At 37.5% G+C, this 19,664-nt stretch overlaps 1 protein-coding gene across 5 annotated transcripts in view; it reads right to left on the bottom strand.

Moving 5' to 3' along the window:
* Positions 1-19,664, bottom strand: part of LOC129871703 (pre-mRNA-processing protein 40C) — a 28,040-nt gene extending 8,376 nt beyond the window's left edge. Inside the window, exons 1-13 of one of the 5 annotated variants that reach the window (XM_055946666.1) lie at positions 19,471-19,662; positions 15,265-15,508; positions 15,031-15,183; positions 13,635-13,835; positions 13,019-13,478; positions 12,702-12,928; positions 11,523-11,560; positions 9,885-9,963; positions 8,666-9,136; positions 7,374-7,457; positions 4,286-4,426; positions 3,363-3,469; positions 454-577 (exon numbers count right to left, since the gene is read on the bottom strand). In XM_055946666.1, the coding sequence (XP_055802641.1) occupies positions 454-577; positions 3,363-3,469; positions 4,286-4,426; positions 7,374-7,457; positions 8,666-9,136; positions 9,885-9,963; positions 11,523-11,560; positions 12,702-12,928; positions 13,019-13,478; positions 13,635-13,835; positions 15,031-15,183; positions 15,265-15,504 (2,325 nt within the window). In that variant the 5' untranslated portion in view covers positions 15,505-15,508; positions 19,471-19,662. Of the gene's footprint in view, positions 1-453; positions 578-3,362; positions 3,470-4,285; positions 4,427-7,373; positions 7,458-8,665; positions 9,137-9,884; positions 9,964-11,522; positions 11,561-12,701; positions 13,479-13,634; positions 13,836-15,030; positions 15,184-15,264; positions 15,521-19,470 lie in introns of all 5 variants that reach the window. The other 4 variants (XM_055946667.1, XM_055946664.1, XM_055946665.1 and 1 more) reach the window with 4 other exon arrangements.

Genomic DNA, 19,664 nt, shown 5'->3' with positions numbered 1-19,664 from the left:
AAGCGATCCATTAAACTTACTATTTCATAAAACAAATGATGAGATATTCTGTCTTAGGGAAGTCAAATATTATTTTGGCACTGCCCAACATAAACCTGTGCCACATAATTTAAAATAGCGGGCTTGTTTTACTTCACAATGTTAGGGAATTATTGATAAATTTGATGACATTGTAGACTTTAAGACCAATTGAAGTTCAACATGGCATGAGTTTTGCAGAATGCTTCACCGTATTAAGAACATGAAAGGAGATTTGTTGAGAAAATTAAAAGGAAGTTAAAATATAACAGAACTCGAGAAAACTAAGAAGTTGCAGGTGCCACATACTTCTCCATATAGAATTAAGCAATAAACATAATAAGTGTACATCTTAACTAGGCAGGCCAATGCAGACTAAGCAATCAATTAGCAAGCAAGTAAAATTTCTTATCATAACATAACATATAAACCTACCTTTGACCACCGTGTATTTAAAGTAATATCTCTTTGTTCTCGAAGCATGGACTTGAATTGAGATATAGTAGCAGCACGTACAGCATGAGCTTTTTCTTGAGCTGCTTTCCTAAGCTGAAGCACCCTACACAGTACGTACAATCTTGCCTAAACAACCGGATCATTATAAAAAAAAAATCGTAGAATTGCCACGACCCAAAAAGTAAAAGGAACAAATCCAGGCTTGCAAAAGAATAAGATCAGAGAATGTTAACTAATTGATTAGTCCTCCAGCAACTGAGCATAGTCACAACAAAGACCTGCACAAGCCAAAATAAAGTTCTCTGCTTGTCGAAATCTCTTTTGGCATAAACTGTGAGAAATATTGGAGAAGAATATTATTGAATTGTGTATCTACATTATTACATTGATATCATATTTCTAGACACTACAATAGACTCTTTTTCCAACTAGGACACTACATTACAATCCTTTTTCAAGTAGGATTCTATATACTAATACTTTTCAAAGTACGACAATTCTTGTTCCTATTCCTATTCTAACACCCTCCTCAATACTTTTCATTGAGATCATATTTCTAGACACTACAATAGACTCCTTTTCCAACTAGGATACTACATTACAATCCTTTTTCAAGTAGGATTCTATATACTAATACTTTTCAAAGTAGGACAATTCTTGTTCCTATTCCTATTCTAACACCCTTCTCAAGCTCGTACATACAAGTCATATGTACCGAAGTTGTTAATAGATGTAATTAATTCGAGGACCGGTGAGGGGCTTGGTGAAGATATCTTCAAGTTGATCACTCAACTTCACTAATTTTGTAATAATATCTCTTGACAATATATTCTTTCTGACAAAGTGATAGTCAATCTCAATGTGCTTAGTCCTCTCATGATATACTGGATTTGATGTAACATGTCGATAAAACATAGAATGATCAACTCCACTACGAATCATGCCAAACTCTTGAATTATCGTGATGATCTTCCCAAACCAAGCTTGAGAAGATTGTTTCAGACCATATAATGACCTGTGCAATCGACATACAAGGCCACTGGACTCCCCCTGAGCAACAAACCCATGTGGTTGCTCCATATAGACTTCTTCACAGTTAAGCAGTCACCGAAAAATGCTCAAAATCTGGTTTAAAATACATGGATTATCTCGGAATCAAGAGACGAGTCGATATTAAACAAGAAATTCGCCCGAAAACAAGCTCACACACCGGAGTGTGGTACTAATGCGGTCGCTGGAGGTTGTTGGACCTTGAGGTGGTGTTGGATTTTGCACAACACCAATAGAAATAGAGATGGTTGCAAGTAGTCATCGGAATTTGCACAATGACTGCTGATTTCACTGAAATGATGCACCGAAAATGCGCACGGAACTATGCAAATCAAATCTAAGGAGTCATCAAAAAGACGAATGGTGAAACGTAATTCAGCAATGAGAAAGTAGTTCGGAAAGATGTACAGTGCTACAAAAATTAGATATGAGAAAGTAGTCATCGAAAAGATGCACAGTACTATGCAAATTAGATATGAGAAAGTAGTCACCGAAAAGATGCACGGTGCTACACAAGTTAGATATGAGAAAGTAGTCACCGGAAAGATGCATGGTGCTACGTAAATCAGATATGAAAAATAATCATCGAAAAGATGCACGATGATACACAAATCAAATATGAGAAAGTAGTCACCGAAAATATTGGAGAAGAATATTATTGAATTGTGTATCTACATTATTACAATGAGATCCTATTTATAGACACTACAATAGACTCATTTTCCAACTAGGACACTACATTACAATCCTTTTTCAAGTAGGATTCTATATACTAATACTTTTCAAAGTAGGACAATTCTTGTTCCTCTTCCTATTCCAACACTTACCATTACTAATTGTAAGAGCATCAACGGGAAAAAGGTGGAACACTCGCAAAGATGGTGCAAATCCTACTGTGCGCACCCCATCCCCCCAAAAAAATAAAAAAAATCCATGGGCAGGCAAGAGATAACCTGGCGAACTGAAACATCTTAGTAGCCAAGGGAAAAGAAAGCAAAAGTGATTCCTGTAGTAACGGTAAGCGAAATGGGAGTAGCTAAACCATGAAACGAAGTTGGGGGAAAGCAATACAAGCAAACGTGCATCTGGCTGGACATTTTAAAGCTGCTAAGGACTCGCATTAAAATTACAATAATATAACATAGTATAAATATTTTATACTTTGGAAGACGTCCATTTAACAAGTTAGATTTAAGCTAAGTTGCCCGGACTCTTCACTTTTGGTGCCGCACCCGTGTCGACACGACATGGGTGTGGGTGTGGGATCCGTACCCGATATAGTCAACCGATTTTGGGTACTTTGACCAAATTTGAGGGAGAAATTCTGGACAAATTCAATGATCTTTGTAATCAAAACATAAACGAAAGTGAAATTGTAGAAATTGGAGTAACTTGTATATATAAATTTCTATTGTCACTCCCTTTTCTTTTATCTACTTCCCAGATTCTCCTCTTGATCAATATTTTCTCATCAATTTTTCCACATAATATCTCATAATTTAGGTTTTACAACTCTATTTATAGATATTAGAATTATTTTTAGTCGAATCCCCATTCCCCCATTCCATACATGGATCCGTATCCCCAAATCTTACAATTTAGATCATAGAGGATCCGACCTCTAGACCCCCACCCGAGTCCAAGCAACTTAGGATTAAGTATTCTACGATTTGACAAAAAAGGAACACATGACAAGTTCTTTTAAACTGCAGGGGGGGAGTACAAAATAGTGTGTCTTAATCAAAAGAGTCATTTATTAAGGCTAAGAAGAGAAAAATGAGGAAATAAGCGACATTAGAGTAAGTAAAACTTAAACCAAGATTGAACCCGACTAATACCTCTCATTCAGAAGCACTTCCCTCTCCTTTCGATCCAAGGACTCAAAGCGTGGATCATGACCCCATTTTTTTTTGAATGATTGATAATTAGTATCCTCGTTGATATCCTGGACATAAGTTCAGCAAGCACTGTAAGCCCTAAAATTTTCATATTCAAATAAAAAGTTCAACTTTAATTGAAAACAATCTATTCCCTTCACCCTAAAGTGAATACTTACTTTCCAAGGAAAGCTATATTATATTTTAAATTATTTTTTTTTGAAAACTATATCATATTTTACATTATACCAAATGCTTAAAATGCTTTCAAAATATACTTGCTTAACCTTAAACTACTAGGGGTCATTTGGTATGCTAGACAAACATCATGGGAAAAAAATTTAGTACTGTATTAACCCTTGTTTGGTTACTAATCCTAGGATAAATCATACCAAGAATAGTAATTAATATCGGGATAAGTTATCTTTGTCCGAAGATAGAATAATAGTACCGGGATTAACTATCCTAGGATTAAACAATGAAATGACAAAAATACCCCTGAGATCCCTCAAACCCTTTTTCTACTAAATAAGATGGAGGGTATTTTTGTCAACAAAGTTCTTAGAAATTATGCAATGAAGATTATTTTTAATACAGCAAACCAAAGAGTCAATAAGAAATACCGTCAGGATAAGTAGTCCTAGCATAACTAATCCCAAACCCAATATAACCTGTCTTTAAACCCCCCCCCCCCCCCACACACACACACCCCACAGTTTTAGTCAAGCCAAGCAGAAACCTAGACATTTGACTACCTTAAGCAAATTAAAATTTAATCATGCCAAGTAAAAATTAGATATTCCACTGTGACGGAAGAACTAGTAGAAGAATATTGTGAGATTACATCTGAAAAGAACTAAAGAGAGCTTAGGAACAAGATAAACCTCCTTTGCTTCTTCTAGTAATTGCTTGAAGCCCTCCACTGCAGCCTTCTGTGCTGCCCGCTTCTCCTTTCTTTCTTCATCTGCACGTGTCTTGACATAATGCTCAAACAGAGCTTTTCTAGCACTGTAACTTGGAATAGCCTGGACAGGGAGACCCACTATTTAGGAAGGTAATGAAGAAAGCACCACAAATAAGAGACGGAAAAAACAACTGGTAACATGATTATGCATGAACGATCATATGGTAGCTCTGAACCTGGAAAAGGATATACATTTTACTATAATTTATCATGAATAGACCATCTAGTTACTCTCAGAACAAGTGAAGTGATCTCAGAGTTATTAGCTTGCAGATAATCAATGTCAATAATGTAGTTTTTGTTAGAATGACCCATTTAGGTTGGGGTATGGGTTGTGGTCTCCCTATGTGGTATTTGACAACCCTCATCTTATGAGCTAGCTTTTGAGTTTGAATGAGACCCAATGTCCATTTTCTTAACATGGTATCACCATGTCAAAGCCAGTCGCATCCTATTCTTAGTTTATTTAATGTTGGGTTGTCCTACATTAGTAGAAAGTATGATCTCCTTATCTGTGAACCAAAAAGCTCATCAGCCCATATCAATCAAGGGGAATGATGCAAGCCAAGTTGCCTCAAGGCCATTCGCAAGGAGTCAAGCTTGGAATCTCCAAGCACTACAAGGATTGTTCGTGAAGATGGAGGCACTTGAACACATTTTGATGCCATCCCAGGGATTCCACGTCATGAAGACCACCTTGTGCCTTAATGAAATCTCACTTCATCAAAAAAAAAAAAGATCACCTTGGAAAACAAAATGGATGAAGGAGGGAGGTCTGACTCAACATGTGGAGCAGAGTACGGTCCACATAATCAACATACGAACCCTATCTTCACCGTAAGTCAGGATACGGCAAGAGCAGAGGAGACTAATACACATACAGTCGTACATCAGATCGTATCTCAGGAGCTGGAAACTGTCAGATTCGGCCCAGAATGTGTGACAACCTACGGAGTAACATGCAGATCGCAAATGGTCACATACAACCGCATGTCCACCGCAAGCCATGCCTGGCAGTGTTTTGGGGGTATTTTTGCAATTTTTGGAGTGCCACTTCTGGAAATTTATGTAATAGTTAGACTAAACTATAAACCGAGAATAGCTCATTTAGACCTAGTTTTTTATGATTATTGATAATGTTCTCATTGTGAAATGATTTGGTAAAGCTCTTGTTGTTTTTTGTTTGAGAGGTAAATTGCAAGGTGAATTGAATTCCCTTGAGGTTTACTTAAGAGAATAGGTGCTTGTTTGGATTCCATTAATAGAAGGTTTGAAGGTACAAAGGCGAACCTTGATAAAATTCAAAGTTGGAGACTACCAAGATGAATTCTTATGTTATGTAGTACCAATGCAAGCTTGTCAACTTACTACTTAGGGAGACATTGGCAATATGATCGTACGACAAGGCATGATGGTGGACCAGTAAGTACTCGGTTATGCAAGATGGTGGCAGGTACATCTCAACCGATTACACCTTTGCAAGTTAGTGAGGGATATCGAAAGATGAAGGAGCTTGGGGAGAAAGGCAAGGGTAAGGAAGTAGGAAGTAGGAAGTAGTGAGAAGAGTCCCAAAGGAGGAAGTGGGAGAGAGAGAGCCTGCGGGAAGGGACAAGGTGGTCCTTTTATCAAGCTATAAGGAGAAAGGTCCGGTGGTTCTTTTTTTTTTTTGCCTTATCATGTATAGGGACTACTCTTTACATACTAATGAATTAACATCTTCTTTGCCTAGTCCTCTTTCTTATCTTTTGCAGGATTATGAGGATGTGTTCCTTCGAGGAGCTCCCACAAGGATTGCCATCCCTAAATGGAATTGAACACCAAATTGACTTTGTATTGGATTTTCAATTACCAAACAAGGCGACTCATAGAAGCAACTCGAGGAAACAAAAAACCTTCAAAGGCAAGTTGAGGAGCTTCTTGACAAAGGAGTTGCAACTTGTGAGAGAAAGCATGAGCCCATGTGTGGTTCCGATCATACTAGTTCCAAAGAAGGATAGGACTTGGGTATGTGTGTTGATTGTCGTGCAATCAACAAGATAACGGTAAAATATCGCTATCTCATACCCCGTTTAGATGACGTGCTTGATGAGTTGAATGGTTCGTGTATTTCTAAGTTAGATCTTAGGAGTGGTTACCATCAAATCCAAATGAATCCCGGAGATGAGCAGAAAACGGCATTCAAGACCGAATTTGGTCTATATGAATGGTTGGTGATGCCTTTTGGTCTCACTAACGCTCGTAGTACTTTCATGCGTTTGATGAATCATGAGATGAAACATTTTATTGACAAGTTTATGGTGGCTTACTTAGATGACATCTTAGAGTATAGTAAAACCATGGATGAGCATGTTAATCATTTGAGATGTGCGTTTGAAGTACACTTTCATAAAGAGAGGTTCCCGAACAAGAGGAAGACCAAGACCAAGTTGATGACAAGAGGAGATGGACCATTGCAAGTTCTTGAAAGGCTCAATGATAAGCACTTCTCTAATAGATTCTATACTACTGCTTTATCTATTACCTCATCAAAAAAAAATAGACTCTCTACTGCTCCAAAACATGAAATTACCTTTTTCAGGTAACTTGCTGCTTCCTAGTGATAGGTTGTCCTCCGCATATACAACTCTTCTAATCTCACCTTTAAAATATGGTTATAATCTTTCAAATTCTTCCTACTTTGAATGACAAATAGCTTTTGACAGAAAAAAAAAAAGGACCTTAGTTAAATGGATAATAAACCAAAGTCTGAACCACCCAGTACCTAAGCATTGGATTCCCATTACAATTACCACATACAACCCAAAAAAGCACTGCATTCCTTGAGGATGGAACTCATACATTGCTAACAGGCAACTCAGTTGGCAGATGCAGCAAACTACAGACAACTCAATTCACAAAAATAAGCTCATGCAGTCTATGAGAAGTACGATTTATAGAGATAAACCTGTCTTTTAGGAGGTGAAGAAAAGGCCACTAAGTCCCACATAAAGTCTTTAGTTTCAACGAACCTTAAAGCGCGGATCAAACACTATCTTTGGTAATTCCTTCTCCCATTTTGAGAATGGTGCTACTCCACGTTCCTTCAGCATCTCCTGGAAATTTCACACAGATGGGATACATTTAAACCAAAAAGAGCAAGACTAACCAAGCCATGATTCAACTGAAAGCAAGGGACAAAATGATGGTATGCCCAAACACCATTGTTAGAGTATTTACAGCAAAGAAGGTAACTGAGCAACAATAAAAGAACCACTGGATAGAGTTCAAAGATAAGTCCAAGTATAATGAACAAAAGAAGGATATACTAATCAAAAATAATACAGAAGGATAACACTTATCCCAAACAAAATTAAAAAAATACAACAACAGAAGGATATAACTGAGACCTTGAATTGGTTATAACTACACATATAATCCTACAAATTGATTGAAACAAAAAAGTAACAACACAAAAAGAGAACCCATGAAAAGAGAATTGCACACAGGAAATAAACAAACAGTGGAAGTACAATATGGACACCTGTAAATGTATCTCAGATTTCCAGAAAGGTCATACAGATAGAAGTTTTGTGGGGTCTTACATAAAGCAAGGGAGTAAACGAAAAGTCGGAATATAAACCTTGGAATATTATTTTCAGTAAGAAAGGCTTTAGTAATTCGTGGTGGGGTGACACTAATAATTCAAGAAACTAAGCTATATCTAAAAGCAGGTGTGAATTTAATAGCTTCAATACCATGGCAAATCAAGTGTTGGAAGGAACATTGATGCAGGGGTCATAGCGAAAGTTCTAGAAGACAAAGGTTTTTAGTGCTAGCACCAGGATGTAAGTGAAAAGGCATGAGCCAATTCTTACTTTTCTTCATAACAGCAAGTTAGATACCAGTACCTAGAATGTAGTATCAAAATAAATTGTTTGCGCGAAAAGTCAAAATAAACTACAAAGAAAAACAGAACCAAAGTAAACAGATAAATGTTGGAAGGAACATTGATGCAGGGGTCATAGCGAAAGTTCTAGAAGACAAAGGTTTTCAGTGCTAGCACCAGGATGCAAGTGAAAAGGCATGAGCCAATTCTTACTTTCTTCCTAACAGCAAGTTAGATACCAGTACCTAGAATGTAGTATCAAAATAAATTGTTTGCGCGAAAAGTCAAAATAAACTACAAAGAAAAACAGAACCAAAGTAAACAGATAAATGTACTTGTGTATGCATAAAACTTAGGTAAGCCATAAAATCATGAAGAAATAAAAAAGGAAAAAACTAGACTTGCTTATGAAGTAGCAAAATCTCCAAAAGAGACCTTGAATTGGATGATACAGTCCTCTTTGGTTGGTACTCTCTCATCATCCTCTGAATCTGAAGAGGACTCAGACATATTGCCATTGTCATTAGCTTCTTTTGACTTCTCTTTGCTATTTTCTTTTTGTGGAGCTCTGGTTGTAGATTCAAGTGCTTTTGATCCATTTACTTCAGATGATATTACTCCTGATGAGGCTGGGGATGGTGAAGAAATAGCAGGCGGAGCACCAGAATCCATTAACTTCTTTTTTACAAGATCCAGTGCAGAAGATCCTGGAACTAATGAAGGTCTTAGAGTTGTCGCATCACGACCACCAGTACTAACAGCAGGAATGCTTAAACTAATAGGAGCAGATCCTTTTTTAGTAGACTCGTTAACATTCATTGTTGATGGTAATTGAGCCTGCAAAGCATCAGCATCATGCTTCTTTTTTAACTCCGTCACCTCAATAGGAATTTGCCAGCTGCTTAACTGGGTACAAAGGCATAAAAGGAGAAAGTACATTAGAAAAAGTAATTGCTACATTGACAATCTTTGAACTACGTCACCAAGTAATCAGTGCTAAAACCTATATATATTGTTCCTTTTTGTAATAAAACAAACACTTTTTTTAATAAGAGGAAATCTCCGGTATACAAACAGTATATCAAAGAATCTATAACATAATATGATTTTCTATGTACGACAGTCAATCTCTACAAAGTGGAGCTTCATTAGTGCACCAAAAAGAAACTAGGAATGGGAGGTCATTCTTCATCCCTTCAAAAGCTCTTTTATAACGGAGAAATCCCCATCCGTCCCACTACCCCTCTGCACTTAAATACAAGGCTACTATTGCAGGGTTTAACCTCGTGACGTGCAGCTAATCCACACATCATGCGCCTTACCATTACACCAAAGCCCGGGGGACTACTTTCTTATATCGTTTGAAGTACGAAATACATGGTTTAAATTTATTTGAAAGAAACAAATAGATTTCATCTGAGACTATGCTTGCAAAAATAATGTTGTAGATAATACTTCTGGTAAGGGAAGAAAGAACATTTAACATGATTTGATGGACTAATTTAGAATTCAGACCAAACTTACTTCAAAAAAAAAAGACCTCAGACCATTCTACGCGAAGAAATACATGTCAAATGAAATAAATGAATAAGCATAAATCTCTAATAAAACAAAAGGATTTTTATAGGAAAAAGAATAAGCTGATTGACCATACCTTTGTTTTTGTGTTATAGTAGTATTTTTGTCCATCATTAGTAGCAACCAATGCCCAATCTGTACCAGCCAACTTTTCCCTGATTGTAAGTGAAGAAGTTGGAATGGTAAGTTGAGCTGGTAAAGCTTGTGTCAGTATTAAAGATGCTTGCAAATAAGAACCAATGCAGATCAATCAACATTTGCTTATGAAAAGAAGCTTCCGTCCAACACAAACTGAGATAACGAAAAGGAAAAAGACCTAGGAGATCAAGCAATAAACTCATCATGCAATAGATTTACACAATGAAACATGAGCTGTGAAACTCCTAAGGAACAACTGCTACTCTGAGAAGAAGAGCAGGGTCATATTCTGACACCAGACAGGTATGAATGATGCAAGAGAAGTATACTCCTTACTGATGTCCTGTCCAAATTTTTCTGGCCCCTTCACAAGACAACCTAGGCTTACACTGTCAACCAAATCTTCTCGACAGTGACACTGTTAATCAGTTCTATGACACAGATTCAGAGAGAATTCAAATCGATGTAATCCTTCCTTCTACCCTATGTAGAGACACCCATACAAGTATTGAGTAGATGAAGCAACCGACTTTATATCCAATAATAAATGGATATCTCTCTTGCATATCGTTGTTCACGTAATTACAAAGGTAAGTAATGAAGTTTTGATGTATCTGCTAATTACTGGCGTCGATCTAAGAAAAGAACAGATAAAAGCCAGATCTCAGTTCAAGAGGTACACTTTCTTAAGACTTGCTCAAGGATCTTGCCGAACTATGAAGTTTAACACTGTGCTTTGATTAACAAGGATAAATGTTAGTTATAACTAGCTATACTGATCTTATTTGAGACTTGTATTTTACCCTTTTGCTGAACATTCTTTGATTTTGATATGATTGTCTTTCTGCTGAATTTTCTCTTTGCTTAGTCGTATCCAGGCTGAATATCCTTTATTTTAATTTTATTCCATTGGATTTCAAATTAAAATGTTCGTTCTGAAACTAGAATGCTTACTTTATGTATGGCATGGGAAAGAAACAAAGGAGAAGCATCATGAGCGGACGCTCATAAATCATGAACCCAAAAAATCTGATAATGCAAGAAGTAGCACATTTTTCTCTGGAACACAATGGTATATTGAGCTCACGACCAGATTTTTGTCTCCATATTATCCACTATTATTCATTGACAGTTGATGGGTAGTCTTTTCCTATAGGCTACAAAGCCTGTGGATCCAGTATTATTGACCAAGCTCACAAGTGTTCGCCAACATAAGCAAATTTAAAAAAAAAAAAAGAAGAGGACAATTTAATGAACCTCTCAGCGCTAGCATATAAAGTTCTGGCAAAATATTTATATTATCGATATGTGTGTTCCAATAGATCATCATTTTGCTTGTGTGCTTGAAGAACATCACATGTATGCAAATATTCACTTAAGCAGTCAGCCCATGTAGAATAAGCCATTCATTCACATGAATAAACAACTGACCTCAGTCCCAAACAAGTTGGGGTTGGCTATACCATATGAATCTTCCCTCACCATGTTACTTCATTTAATACAATATAATCAATTTATTAAGAAGCACAAAATACAATAGTACAAGTCAAAAAGTTATTATACTATTGAAATTTACCATGAAACTGGAGTTGGCTGCGCAGCTACTTGGCCAGGCTGCACCAGAAGGGGGAAAACAACATTGTCATGTGCTATGAAAGATAATTGACATGCATGGATAATTAAAGTGCGTGAATAATGAAGACTATAAGCTTTAATAGATTATTTTTTTTGACAACCAAAAAGTAGGGACCGAATTGTTTCGGGAATTCTAGAAGCTTTATAGATAGAGAGGGAAAATAGTGGCAAACTACGTCACAGACAGATAAAAAGGGCAACCCGGTGCACTAAAGCTCTCCCTATGCGCGGGGTCCGGGGAAGGGTCTGACCACAAGGGTCTATTGTACGCAGCCTTACCTTGCATTTCTGCCAGAGGCTGTTTCCAAGGCTTGAACCCGTGACCTCCTGGTCATACGTCACAGACAGATGATTGTAGTTAAATTTTGCTAGCAATGTTACTATAGAAAATGCAATTAAAATTTCTAGCACAACCCTGTAACCAAATTAACCATATCCAAGCCAAAAAACGATCATCTCAGCGAAAGTTACAAACTCTTGCTTATTCTAAACTATGATAGTCATCACCCAAGAAGTCAATTAATAGTGGATGGAGAAGTTCATTGGGATTTGAGGTTTAGGAAGAACATGCAAGACTAGGAGATCGTAGAGTTCCAGAGTTTGATGGAGTTGCTCCACAAACAAAATATCTCACAGTTTAGCATTGATGTTAGGCGGAGGGTAATAGTAGCGTCTTCTTTGAAAAGTTTTATAATGAGAAGCTACTAAGTAGGGGGGAGGTGAACTTTCCTCATCTCTCGGTATGGATTCCTAGGCTACCTAGGAAGATGTGTTTCTTAACTTGGCTAGCAGCAAGGGGGGTGATTCTTACAGCTCAGAATTTGAGGAAGAAGAGAATTTCATGTGTTAGTAGGTGCTTCATATGCAAAAGATGGGGAAAAGAAGTGGATCATCTGCTCATGAGACAGAGAAGATCTAGAAGAGCTATGGGCTCTTCAATAAAAAATAAAAAAATGAAGAACTGTGTGCTAGTGAAAGCATTTAGACACAGCCCTGATCTATTATCTTGTGAGAATTGTAGTAACAGTTGCTGATTTCCATCACCCATTTTGAAATGAAGACGACACCTATAAACTATGCACTTGCTTAAAGCTCAAAGACAGAGAAGTGATCTACCTACCTCTCCCCTGAAGCCAGCAGGTTTCTCGTAAGTAGATTCTCCTGTCAAAGAATTATAGTAGTATATGGCTCCTGTTTCAGTCCGGTGAGCAGTCCAGGTCTCCAGTTGTTCACCGGTTGAAGCTCCTTGTTTTGTGTCAGCACCAACTCCAGGAGGTAACTCTGGCTGCAACCCTGAAGCATGGGTTGACTGGCTAGCAGTAGTCGGCACTCCAGGTGGAGCTGCCACTGGGGCAACACCAGGAGGTTGGGTGTCAGGCAATGTCCCTGAAGAGAGTGGCGCACCAGTAGCTGACAAAGGAAAGGGAACAGTAAAACCTGCAGGATATGATGGAAAAGGTGGTCTTAGCATGGTAGTGACAGGTGGAGGCTGCAACCAAGGTCCCTGGTGAGATGGAGCCATAGGAGTTGGAGGAAGATAGGGAGAATATGTTTGTTGCTGAACAGGTGGAGTGGCCAGAACATGAACAGGAGGCACATTGGGCCTTAGGGGTAGAGAAGGACCTCCGGGTGAGGCTGTAGCAGTAAGATTCGATGATGAAGGTATAGCTCGACCAAGACCAGGAGGACCAGGCGTAACAGGACTTCTAGGAACTCCTGCTGGAACCTGAAATTGAGGTGTATGGGGCATTCTAATTATATTTGGAGAGTCCATATGAGAAGTTGGAAATGGAGTTGATGAACTCATATGACCGGCCTGTGAAACAGACTGCATGACAAAAGTTGCAGAAGTCATTCCTCCTGTTTCCTGTGCAACGTCTACCCTTCTATTCTGCAACTAGAATAAGACCAATCAGTTATGAAGTCATGATCAATTGTTTCAATGGCTCACAATAGAAAATGATCTGTGTTCAGTTTATATATATTAGACCAGTCTTCAACAGGCATAAGTAATGCTTTAAACTTCAACAGACAGCATTTTAGTAACACATACTGGTTTCATTGTTTGATCTGTCTGCACCATCTGAGGACTTCCACTGAAAGATAAGTTTGAACCACTTAACAGGGGGGCTGCAGCTGCTGCAGTTCCAGGTATGAATGAGCTCAACCTTGTGGACACCAGAGGAAGAGGAGGCTGTAATGATGCAGCAGGAGATGCATTCTTTACATCCACAGAATGATCAGGAGCAGAAGGCTGCCATAAATAGGTAGGACTTGTCAGACACGCACCAGTGCCAGCAGAAGGAAAAACTTTTTAAAAAAATAGCTCTCTCTCACAGACATGTGAGAATCCTAAGAAAATTTACGAAACAATTTTCATAATTAGTGGGAAGGTCAAATCAATTGCCACAATGATGCCTAGGAATTACTAAACAAGAAGACTTCAACAATGCAATTTTCCAAACACAACAGTGCAGCCCTCATACTTGTCAACAGCAGCGGATGAGGGAAGCAAAGAGTAACAGATATTTCAAAGCAGCCTTTCATAGAACACTACACAAAAGGACATTTTGAAAGAAAGCAACATATTGTATTTAGAGTTGATTGAACAGAGCTGCCAACTGCTTTAAAAGCTAAATCACACCTATAGACATAGCTTCAAAGGAGAAATTGCATAAATGAACTTACTAAAATATAGCAACAGAATGGTAAAAGCATAAAGCAAACAAGGACTTCCAGAATTCTGGATTTTGTTAAATCTTATCTTCTTAAGCAATGCACAAAATAAAATGCAAAACCAATAAGTACATTTTTCATAGATTAGAAATCTGCAAATGTCCTTGTAAAGTTTCTATGTAATTTGATATTTGATAATAGACAGCAGTTATGCTCTTCCTAAATTGTAGGATGCAATTCTAACCAAATGAAACCTCAGGTACAATGCAAAGGGTGTCTAGGAGCAATTCCTAAAAAGTGTCATTTATTCATTTCCTTTATTTAAAAAAAAGGATCTCCTCTCCAGTATTTACCGTTGTTCCAGCCCTAGCATACCTTCCAAATATTGTTCTCCTGTATGGACTTAAACCACACATCCTAAAGTGCTCACAATCTAACATACTGTGATTTCAGCTAACTACACTTACTCTACCTCTGATAATTGCAAACCTACAGGGTGAAAGATTCCACTTCAGCTTCAGGATTCTCACGAGTAGATCCAGTGTTAGTTTTCCCATTGGACATTTACCTGGTCTAATATACCATATGTTACACAAACTGGCCACTATAATTGGCATGGCCACGCAATAGAAAACAGTAGTCTTCATATGATATCTAGAAGTGGAAATTTCCCCAAAGTACCCACTGACTACATGTAAGCCATTCTGATAATACATATTAGCCAAAATGTATGATGTAATACTAGTATACTGCTTTCATCAAAGGAAACTAACCCTCAAGGTGCTAGACGAGAACTGTAGGCCACTGGAGAAATTTGCATCAGTTTGTGAGATATTGTATGAAAATGAAGAACCAACATTTGCAGACTGGCCAGGAATGGGAGGTTGGAGCGATGCTGAAGAACCTGCAGAAGTTGATGGAATGACCTGCAACAAAAGCCAAGTCATTCGAAGTCTCCAGATGAACCACTGTATCTCCAAAAACATAAAATGTAAAGATTGACTAACAGGACTTGAAGATGACTGTTGAGAGCTTCCAGAAGGGACATTAGCATTCATATAAGAGAAAGAAGCCCGACCAACACTATATCCAGGAGGGGGGATAAATTTCCCTAGGGCAGCTTCCTGAGTTGAATCTGCATTTGGAGTTGTAGAGCTTGTAGTTGGTTCTCCAGTTGCTGAATTCATAACAGATGTATGTGAGCTTGAAGACTGCATTTCCTGGGCCAGCCAAGCTTGGGATGCCATTTCACTGCATAAATTACTTGAAGAAATAAAAACTGTGATCCTCTAGTGCTACTCCTTTGAAATAATTATTTTGCTTTCACCTATTTGGTTGGTGTGTCATATTTTATTTCAAATTTATGTACGTATAGTTTTTTTGGTATCAAAAAAAATGTTTTATTTCAAATTAGAGAGAGAGAGAAGTTACAGGAAAAGATTAAGAAGGTCCTCCATCATTATAGAATGCAACGACAAAGGAAATACATATCCACCTAAGAAGACACTCCCTCTGCTACAGGGTAATGGGTTACTTTCAGTATCCTAGAGTTAAACTAATTCATATCATTTCACAAAACATTTGGTAATGCAACGATATGCAACTTATAATAGTTTCCACGAAGTTTCCAAGTCTCTAAAAACATATTCTCAAAACCAAAAACAAAAAATAGATGTGACTCACACAGAAAATTGGCCAAATTGGCCCTTCAGAAGTTAAAAAAAAACACAAACGGGAACAAAGGGATTCCCATTAACATACTACTCACCAATATGATCTTCTACTTCTGCAATTTAATGGTAACTATTGACAATGGTGAAGGTGAAATGCTTGTTATAATCCACTTTTTTTATTTTTTTGATAGGATTCCGCTATCAATCATACAAGTGAAAAGTATATGGGTAAACATTTTGTATAAAAGGGAAACAATAGTTACAGTTCAGAGAGACAATTAGAGGAGGGAGGCAGTCATAGCCAAAATAAAAGAAGAAAAATTACATGTCATATTATTTTACGACTAATTTAAACTTTCTTTATTCATCTTGATCAACTATCTTCGTGTGGACAAAATGAACATTCTTCCTGACGTGTTTCCAACTTTGCTTCCATCTACATTTCTAAATCTGATTTAAATTTGATCATAGGAAAAAAAATCAATTTTTTATCTAGAAAGAAACATCTTACATCACATGGGGATTGTTTGCTAGTATGTATAAGAATAGTATTGAAGAGAGTGTATTAGATGTGAAGGAATTAGTAATGTAGGAAATAGGTAAGGTATGCTAAGATTATTTCTTATCGACTGTGGTGTATTAAGAATAACATGCATTGTATAATCTTAAAAAGAACTATTTGTTTACAAATATACTCTCCACATTCTTTAGCTTTGAGGGACTTCAAGGGCAATTTTATCTTGTAATCATGTTTATGCATGCATCAATAGTCTTGGTATTGAATACCATGGTTTGATATGTATTAGTAATACGTAGGATAATGCCAAATAGGATGTATAACCAATATAAACTAATACTTGTATTAGTTATACATAGGTTAAAAAAGTGTACCAAACAAGGAATTAGTAATACCAAAGCTAACACTTGTATTATTTTCTCTAATATATCCTACCAAACGACCCCACAATGTCAAAATTTTATGGAACACATATTTCACATGTACATATTTTAAGATTGCAGTTTCAGAATCCTACACAACTTAAACTGACCCCCTCAAATATTCCACATTACCACATATTTTACATTTCTCTTTTGTATGCCTGCAAGAGTTATTAACAAATTGGGGAATACAATGAGAATTCTCTTATGGGAAGGGAAGGAGGGAAAGAAATTTCATTTAGTAGAGTGGAAAAATATTTCTCAAGGATTTTATTTCACTATATTCTGCACAAGCATAACAGAAGTTTAACCTAGTCGTTTAAACTTTAAAGTCAGAAGTTTACTTCCTTCACCACCCTCTTTTTGCTTTCTATCGAATTCAATTTATGCAATTATAATGTTCTATATCTAATATTATCTTTATACTATATGCATATTATTAGTTGTTACGTTTTCTTCACTGTCTTTTTCCGTTTCATACCTACTATGATTTGTTGTACTCGAGGTGAGGGTTTTCTTCACTGTCTTTTTTCTATTTCATACCTACTTTGATTTGTTGTACTCGAGCCGAGGGTCCTCCGAAAACAGTCTCTCTACCTCCACAAGGTAAGGGTATGATCTGCGTACACTCTACCCTCCCCAGACTCCATTTTTGGTCAACCAATTAACTAAGCCTCAAATTTGCACTAGATGAGGTCAACTAGACCAATTCTATATCAACTCCTTCTAATTGGACCCCTATTTCATAATGATGATGTCCGGGTTAGCTTGAACACACATCGACCATTCTATCACATAAATTTTACCTCCACCAACACAAGTATTGGTAACTTTGTCGACTGAAGCTTCGGCAAATGGGAAGAAATTAATAGCAATGTTTGTCTCTATTGAGATTTGAATCATGGTCTCCCAGGTTACTTTATTGACAACTAGGTCACACTATAGGTGCACTATTGGGGACCATTTTGTTCCACTACTAAACAATTAGAAATAACTTGGATCACTTTCATTAATAGCATACATATAGCTTTGACAACCATAAAGGCATATGGCTTAGACATGCAGCATAAAGCATGTAACATATAACAAAAGGAGATGTGGCTAGAGCACTGTTTTAGTCCAGTTAAACGGCAATGAAATTAACAGTACTAAGCAAGTGAAATACAAAATAAAACACCACGTCTGATATTTAATTCTTCAATCCCTCTTTTTTCTCTCTATCAATTCGAAATATGTTGTGAATTTAAATATGTAGTTCCATACAAAATATTTTATTCCTCGACTCCAAAGTAGTTCAGGTAGTCTGCTGAATCCTTCCGCTCTATTCCAGTTTATTCTTATATTATACAACAACAATAACAACAAACCCAGTGAAATCCCCCAAAGTAGGGTCTGAGAAGGGTAAAGTGTGCGCAGGTCTTACCACTACCTCTTCCGAGGTAGAAAAGTTGTTTCAAAAAGACTCTCGGCTCAAGCAAATCAATTACTACCGCCATGTTACACTAACAGCGTAGAAAAATGAGAACCGTTAGGCCAACGGCTGGGAGATGCAACATACAGTAGAGAAATAACAACCTGAGTTGTGTTTAGAGCACCACTGAAGTCCAGTATTAGGATGTCAAAAATTTTATTTTTTTTATGACAAGGGAAATCAACAGCCGCTACCCTTTAGGCGCGCATAGGGTAAATCCCCCGCTCCTATGCAATAGCTCGCAGACCACATAGGAGAGGTAACCCGTTAGGATGTCAAAATTATAGTGTAGAGTAAGTAAACTTAATCTTTTATGTGGATATGAGATGAAACAAATTGAGGATTTTTCACCGTAGCTCATCAATCAATCAACTACGCCTCATCTCGAACTAGTTGGAGTCCTATAGGTCCATTCAGTTTCACCCGATCTTATTTCTTTCCAACACCGGCAATTATGGGGGTTTCCAAGATCGTACACATCATTCTCATTAGGTAGGGCATGTCAGGGCTCCTAAACAAACATTATGAATTAAAGGGCTTTACATAATTTCAACAACACCCATTGGAGTCCTTTAGCTAGGGTTATACAGTAGTACCTATGTTCAAAACTTATGGCCATATGGCAAATGCATATCTGTTTCTATTCAAGCACATACGTGGAGAAAAAGGCCATTGAATAGAAAGAAAAAAAACAATAAGCAGAAACATAGAACGGGATAGAGAGTGTGAGAGAGGGTATTAATTGAGCCTTTTTTACCGTAATTCATCAATCAATCAATCAACAGCACCTCATCTCGAACTAGTTAGAGTTCTACAAATCCATTCCGTTTCGCTCGAGCTTATTTCTTTCTAACACTTCCAAATAAGAAGGTTCCCCAAAATCATTCACATCGTTCCCATTCGGTAGGGCATACTCGATCTCCTAACAAACACTACCAATTAAAGAGCCTTACAAAATTTCACCAACACCCATTTCGAGTCCCATAGCTAGGGTTATAGTAGTTGTACTAACAAAAAAACTACGGCCATAGACGAATGCATATCTGTTGCTATTCAAGCTCAAGCATGGAGATGTTTAGAGAGAGAAACTTATATGCGGAAACATATATATAGAGAGAGAGAGAGGTTACCTGCGAAGACTAGGAGTGAGAGGAACTGAACGATTGATTGATTTGACGGAGAAATGGACAGAGATACGGCAGCGCAGTGCCCGCTGGGTGGTGGTGCGAAGGAGGAAAAGAAATGTGAGGGATCAGGGCTTTTTGTTTTTGGGATATAAACACTGTTGTGGCGCACCGATGGGTTACTTCAGGCTCTGGATACC

The sequence above is a fragment of the Solanum dulcamara genome, chromosome 10 (genome assembly GCF_947179165.1).
Source record: "Solanum dulcamara chromosome 10, daSolDulc1.2, whole genome shotgun sequence".
Lineage (NCBI taxonomy): Eukaryota > Viridiplantae > Streptophyta > Magnoliopsida > Solanales > Solanaceae > Solanum > Solanum dulcamara.
The sequence above is the reverse complement of the archived record's forward strand: the minus strand, read 5'-3'. Positions and strand labels throughout refer to the sequence as shown.